Consider the following 6,909-nt stretch of genomic DNA (forward strand, 5'->3'; position numbering starts at 1 on the left):
GTGTTTTAAAAAATTGTTTTATATAATATACTATTTATATTTGAGTTTGTGTTTTTATTTTCACCATAAAGAATTGTAAATATAGTGACATAATTGTAAATAAAAAAAATATAGAAAAAATGTTGTTTAATTTATTGTAAAAATAATGGCTAAATATTTAAATAAAAAGAAGTATTAAATATGTTATTCATCATTCATGTTTCTAAACAATTCTCATTTGTTATTAATTTATTGAAAATACAATGACTAAATGTGAAAATAAAAGAAAGTATATATCTCTACTATTCATGTTTCTAAACATATCTCATTTATTCTAATATCTTTGTTTCCAAACAATCCAATTGTGTACTTCAATTTTAATAATATAAATGCAATAACTTAGAAAAAGAAATAGGTAAACCAAAGCTCAAATGGAACTAGGATGTATGCTACATCAGGTCCTCTCCCGTACGGAAGATTCGTCCATGAATCTAGTCAGTAAGTCGTCCTCTGGTTCATGCTTGAAAAGGTGTTGACATTAAAGACGTCGGCGGTGTGGACGTGAGATGGTAAACGCAAACGATATGCATTTTGATTGATTTTTTCCAATACTTCAACGGGACCAATCTTTCGCGGTTTTATCTTGTTATACGGCCCAAACATAGTCCCCCTCTTGAAAGTATAACTCGCGCATGGGTTTATCCGCACGTTCCTTGTACTTTGACGAAGAAGCCACCAAGTTAGCATGCGCTAAAGCATGGACATTTGCGATCTCTGTCACAAGGTCTAACAAAAGCCATTTACATTGCCATCAAATGCCGTCGTTTTAATGAAATCGTTTACGTATTGAAGCTACTACATTCTGAGGTAACTGATGGAACCTGTTAATAGGTTATTACCATCTGAGGTAACTGATGGAACAACACGTAGACTGTAGTCTGATTTACTTATCATCAAGTTATAATCATATTGATATGTATGCATCTACACTCCCAGTGACTGTACAGTTGAGGCATTGTTAAGTCATGATAAACAAAAATAAACATGGCAAGCTTTTGACTAGGTCCATCCATGTTATCCCAACAACCACCATTCTCAACGTTATTCAAGAGGTTTCTTCTTCTGAAGAATTACAAACAACCCTCAGTATAATTACAGAGCAAGATCCGACAACAAACCATTTCATATTCACCTTGAAACCTCAACCTCTGAGAAACCCGCGGATGGAACCAGCCGTTCCACGCTTTCTAGCCTGCACATTCAAATATAAAAGTGTAAATAAAATTGCTGGTTGATCTCTAAGATTATTTTGATGCAATGCAAAGATGATGTTTTGATTGAAACTTTTTCATTGTGAAACAAGTCCTCTGCAACGGCTTCCCTCTGCTTCCTCTTCTTCTCTTCTTTCATAAAGTCTATCACTTCTTCACCTGTATCGCACTCTCTAAGCATCACCAACAAAACAAACGGTTAAGTAAACAAAGAGTAGCGAACAGTAGGAGCTAAAAGGGAGGGACTCAAGATTTACTTGTATGGATCCTTGGCGAAAGGTATTAGACTACTGAAGCTGTTTCCGGATATAATATTAGCATTCCCCTAACCAAACAAAACAAAAACTCATTAATCTCGCCAGCATAACCATTTGTAATACAGAATCCAAAGGCTCCCTCTAACCTTTCTGAATCGCTTGAAGTCAACAACTCCTTCCACACCTGTAGACCTAACAATAAGATGTTGAGTGTAGATAACCTCCGACTTCCCACATTCAGGCTCATCATTACCATCCCTTCTCATTGTCACGTCACTGTAGTCTTTCATTTCGGTATCTGCCGTTAAGTTAGCGCTTTTAAACTCGTTCAAGTTCACAGTTTCTTCCACTATAGTAGTAACAGGACTCTCTTCTATTATAACAACAGCAGCAGGCTTCTCCGGTGTTTCTGCCTTCTCTGTGGCATCGACCATATGAACTGACGATGTTGTTTCTTCCTCCTCTTCGACATCAGAGTCTGCTACCACTGTCTCATCCGTGGAGCACGATGATGAAATCACAACTACAGACAGCGAAAATGTTTCAATATAATCTAAACAAAAGCACATATATATGTTTGGCTTTGTGTGTGTGTGTGCTCACCAGAAGGTGGTATCAACGAAGTCGAAGGCAGATTTCCAGACAAGATAGCGCTTATTAAGTCCATCTCGTTCACTCTAGATAACAGACTGAGATTCTTCAAACGGCCAAACTTGTCTCCTGAGCTTATTGGGATGACACATATCATGCGGTTAGTTTCTCCATACTGAGAATCCTGTAAAGTTTGATTATGGTTTGTTAGGAGGACGAAGAAATGAGCCAAAAAAATAATAAAAAAACAAACAAACCTGACTCATGGAGCTGATCTCTGCTATGGCAACAGTCTCTGCGCCACATACTCTGAGTAAAGATGAGAAGCTGCTACCAAATCTGTACTGCATAAGGAAAAAAAAAAAGGTAAATATGAAACAGAGAGCGAAAGAATAGGTAACAAATAAGAGATTATACGGTGTCTGTTGGTTCCAACACAAAGGTAAATCCTTGTAGACATTTTTCACGGATGTTTGGTTCCATTACATCCACCAAAGCTTCTTCCACCATCACTGATGGTCTGTACCTGTATTATAAATCAGCATGTGAGCAACTGCAGAGTTTGTTCTGTAACTAAAAGAAAAAAGTATTAAGATAGTAGTACTCACTGGCTGTTTCCAGGAAATTCGCTGCGGATACTTTTCTCTGCAAGAAGCTAGAGAAACCAATGAAGTTATGAGACTCATTAACAAACAAACAAACAAACAAGGGGTGAGAATGGTATTCTGTGACATACCGTAACCCAGTTCGTCAAAATGATGGGTTTTTGGGCTAAAACAGCATTGAGCAGAGCTTCATTCACTTGCATACGTGGCTCAACAAGAACATGTGTGCACTCCTCACTCAAGGTATGAGTAATACGAGCACCTAAGTATCCAACATAGTTAGTGTTTAGGCAAAACGGGAAATATAAAAACCACATGACCCAAGTTTACTTGCATAACGTTTTTTCACTAACCAATTGATGAAACAGTCTCTTGTACCGACCGATCCACCTTAAAGATATCAGAGGAAGGGCAGAAGTAAAACACCAGCGGAATCAAAGACAACCTGCATTGGTTGATTTTATTTGAAATGAAACAGATTAAGCTGCCATATTATAACAAGAGAACAAAAAATCAGATTGAGTAGTAGGTGGTAATACCTACCTGTAAGTTGCTGCACCAGTACCAAAGGTGATAACATCTCCATCATTGAGAATTCTCTCCTTATTAGGTAGCTCATGAACTTTGTCTTTTGTCACGAGGTCAGTTTTGATAAAGGTGCCATACTTTGAACAATCTTTGACACGTATAACAAACGAGGAGGTATCAGGAGGAGATTTATTCCTGCAAGAGGTTGTTGCATCGAAAGTTAACTCGGCGTGGATCCTAGACACTCCCTTATCCTTATTGATAATTATGTCGCATCCTAACACAATAAACAACATCGTGGCCAGCCACAAGGAAGAGGATCAAAATAAGATATATTTCTTAATTACTTGGAACAAGGAACAAGGAAGAGGATCAAAATAAGATTTTGACATGTAACAAATATACCTTTTCGACCAATCTTGTAAGTCCCTTTTGAAAATATATAGTATTTATCTTCACCTGAGAGAGACACAAGACTAACATCATTATACAAACCATTCATTGGATTAAATCTCAAACACTTATCTAGCAACCCCAAAAGAAATATGTTTTTTTTTGCTTTACATATACAAGACGACAGCTTTGAGAAAGGGTAAAAGAGTCGCTAGGGTCATCACTAACATCCACTGAAGGAATGAGATTAGGAAGCAATCAAACAAAGCTATACTAATCTCCACGAAAGATTTCACAGACATAAATAAAATACATAGAGTGATAGGAGTTATAGAGAAAAGGGTAAACCTGAGAGAGGATCAACGGGAAAGAGACCCCAAACCATTGATTGATTCGCTCCAAGAAATCGTTGGTGTTCGAAAGGGTTTTTCTACTTTCCTCAGACACCAAAGGAGAGAGAGAATGTATATTTATTTACGACAAAAAGAAGACCGGTTTATTTATAATACCGGTTTTGTATCTAAACCAATTACAATTGAACTTAGGTAGGTTTTGAAATTGACCCGGGAAGGTCTCGGTTTAACTGAAGGTTTTGAAGAAAGAAAACAAAACCTTACAAGATTCTCACCCTTCACGTTCGAACCGAACCGGAATAAAACTTTAACCGGTCCATCCCTAAACCCTCCATCATCTCGCTCGACCTCCCTCGCCTGAAAGTTTCCGCCTTTCAATCCTAACTTTAAAGTTCCAACCTTTATTCGTATAAAGCTCTAAAACCCTTCTCAAACACTTGTTTCATTGTCTAATTGAAGGTTTCTAATACAGCAACCCTCAAATCTCTTCACTTTATTCACAGATTTTTTTTTTAATTTTTTTAGTCTCAATTTTATACAGGAAATGAAGTATGTGAAGCCACTGAGGTTACTGGGTGATGCGTTGAAGACAAAATCGTCAGTACCTGGTCGGTTTCTCGGTTTAGATGTTGGTGATAAGTATGTTGGCTTAGCTGTTTCAGACCCTTCTAACATGATTGCGTCTCCACTTAGGTACACATGAGTTCAGTTTCAATTCAGAATCTAAATCTCGTCTAATTATATATATATATATGCCAAAACCGATACAATACTTTTACTCGTGTTTCAGTGTTTTGCTAAGGAAGAAAACAAACATTGACTTGATGGCTACAGATTTTCAGAATCTGGTAGGTGCTTCTTGCTTTCTTCCTCTATCAACAGATTGAATGATGAACTATGTAATAGTACACCAATCACTTGGCTTTTACTCATGCAGGTCAAATCATTTTCTGTGTCAGGCTTAGTAGTTGGTTATCCTTTTGGTAAACTGAACAATGTTGAAGACGTAAGTTTTCTTTTTTTTTTTTTTTTAACTGACAGTGTTGTTCCTCTTCGCTTCACTTATAAACTGTAAAGAAGAAGATTTTTCAAACTTGGAACAGGTTGTCACTGTGAATCTTTTCATTGAGGAGCTTCGTAAAACCGAAAAACTCAAGGATGTGAAGTACACTTATTGGGACGAGCGCTTATCATCAAAGGTATAGTTGTTAGCATATGACATTTTATGTAACTTGTAAGGCCTTGGATCTCATGTAATGCTGTCCACAGACCGTTGAACTGATGTTGAAGCCTTTGAAACTGCATCCAGTTCAAGAGAAGACAATGTTGGACAAGTTTGCCGCGGTAGTTATACTTCAGGTACGGTTACTATTTAGACACTGATGACGTCTGTCTTCTGTTTCGTCCTATTTCTCACATGGAACCCTCTGTTATGTTTGAATGGTACTTGCAGGAGTATTTAGATTACTCAAACAGGTATGTAAAAACTGAGCCAGAAGAGTAAAAAAGAGAGACGGGTACCGACAAGTTTAGATTGGATGCAGTTTTGGACAGATGAGTATGAGTTTTTATGAAATCTATGTGAACAAAGACATCTTGCTTCAAACACAGTAATATCTCTTACGAGCTTTGTTTTTGGGCAGTAATTAGTATATCTTTGTACTTTTAAGTGTCTTATTGAGTTTCGTTTAGGGGACAAATTTAATGAAATATATGGGATTATGATGTCTCTCAGAAGAGGCTAAAATTTACACATTTGACTTGAGGATTTGAGATGTGAAACTTACAACAACTTTTACTACTTTTACAACACCTTGTTTAAAGACACTTAGAACAACTCGAACTCACCTATGGCTTTACATTCAAGATACTTATTATCATTACCACCAGGTGAACCTGCAGCCTCTTGTCTACCGCCGAACTCATAAAAATCCGGTAGCTCGGGCGGTATTGCACACCGGATTAGAGCCCAATTCAATCCTTCAAAGAAAGGATGTCTTTTGATCTCTGCAGAACCTTTCTCTGACCCGAGCCGGTTCTCTGGCTCCTTAACCAGAAGCCCTCTGATCAAATCCTTTGCCTGGAAGCTCACCAGCGGGCTATCAGGAAACTTGAGGCTCTGCAACACAACATTGGCTAATGTCTCGTCGTTGTTGTGACCTTTGAAAGGTGTTTTCCCATACAAAAGCTCGTAAAGGAGAACCCCAAAAGTCCACCAGTCAACCGCGGCGCCGTGTCCTTGTCCTCTGATTATCTCTGGAGCTAAGTACTCGTGTGTTCCCACAAAGGAATTGGACCTTGCTTCTGTTGGTTCAGCCACGAGCTGAGGCAATGATCTCTTCATCTGTTGTTGATTACCTCTTTTTGGTTTTTGACCTTGTTGTTGGTTTGTGGAGAGCCTTGGGCTGAAACATGAAACCTGGAAAGATGGTTCCATGGTACAGAATGGTTGTATGCAGTTGGATGTGTTGTATGGGCCTGAAGATCTTGCGGGATCGTTCCCTGGAGGAGAAGTTGATCTGAGAAGAGTTGGGTTCACTGCACATCTAAGTGAGAGGTCGAAATCCGTAAGCATAATGTGTCCATCTTCACGAACTAGAATGTTTTCTGGCTTCAGGTCTCGGTATATCACACCAAGCATGTGTAAATACTCCAGTGCAAGAAGAATCTCCGCAACATAGAACCTGAAAACAAATTTTTATCATCGCTTTTAGTAACTACTTATTAACTAACCCTGCAGATTTTGTCCAAACCAGCAGAGCCAAACCGAAATGTTTAGTTTTCGGTTTGGTTTTGTTTTTAGTTTGGTTTCGGTTTTGTCCGGAAAACGTCTACTGCGGATTTTGTCTGAACCAGCAGAGCCGAACCAAAATGTTCGGTTTTTAGTTTGGTTACGGTTTTGAGTTTAGTTTAGTTTGGAAAGTTTTTGAAA

At 38.2% G+C, this 6,909-nt stretch overlaps 3 protein-coding genes across 4 annotated transcripts; 1 reads left to right on the forward strand and 2 right to left on the reverse strand.

Annotated features, from left to right (window-relative positions):
• Window positions 1-1,002: 1,002 nt before the first annotated feature.
• Window positions 1,003-4,125, reverse strand: LOC108836280 (nibrin homolog). Its single transcript, XM_018609457.2, has 13 exons — window positions 3,973-4,125; window positions 3,637-3,690; window positions 3,247-3,508; window positions 3,057-3,148; window positions 2,835-2,965; window positions 2,707-2,753; window positions 2,516-2,624; window positions 2,356-2,442; window positions 2,111-2,282; window positions 1,654-2,030; window positions 1,508-1,575; window positions 1,324-1,423; window positions 1,003-1,231 (listed from the first exon to the last, which is right to left on the reverse strand). Exons 1-13 carry the CDS (start codon window positions 4,007-4,009, stop codon window positions 1,181-1,183), a joined length of 1,587 nt encoding a protein of 528 aa, XP_018464959.1. The 5' UTR covers window positions 4,010-4,125; the 3' UTR covers window positions 1,003-1,180.
• A 155-nt stretch (window positions 4,126-4,280) lies between these two features.
• LOC130507423 (uncharacterized) lies at window positions 4,281-5,706 on the forward strand. 2 transcript variants are annotated; one of them, XM_057002139.1, is made up of 7 exons: window positions 4,281-4,436; window positions 4,519-4,670; window positions 4,768-4,825; window positions 4,915-4,983; window positions 5,081-5,176; window positions 5,247-5,336; window positions 5,431-5,706. In XM_057002139.1, exons 2-7 carry the CDS (start codon window positions 4,522-4,524, stop codon window positions 5,479-5,481), a joined length of 513 nt encoding a protein of 170 aa, XP_056858119.1. In that variant the 5' UTR covers window positions 4,281-4,436; window positions 4,519-4,521; the 3' UTR covers window positions 5,482-5,706. The 2 variants fall into 2 exon arrangements, with proteins under 2 accessions (XP_056858119.1, XP_056858120.1); XM_057002140.1 differs by lacking the exon at window positions 4,281-4,436 and having other exon boundaries at window positions 4,503-4,670.
• On the reverse strand, window positions 5,678-6,694 carry LOC130507422 (serine/threonine-protein kinase KIPK1-like). The gene has a single exon (XM_057002138.1). It carries the CDS (start codon window positions 6,616-6,618, stop codon window positions 5,806-5,808), a length of 813 nt encoding a protein of 270 aa, XP_056858118.1. The 5' UTR covers window positions 6,619-6,694; the 3' UTR covers window positions 5,678-5,805.
• Between the last annotated feature and the right edge of the window lie 215 nt (window positions 6,695-6,909).

The sequence above is a fragment of the Raphanus sativus genome, unplaced genomic scaffold, assembly GCF_000801105.2.
Source record: "Raphanus sativus cultivar WK10039 unplaced genomic scaffold, ASM80110v3 Scaffold4492, whole genome shotgun sequence".
Lineage (NCBI taxonomy): Eukaryota > Viridiplantae > Streptophyta > Magnoliopsida > Brassicales > Brassicaceae > Raphanus > Raphanus sativus.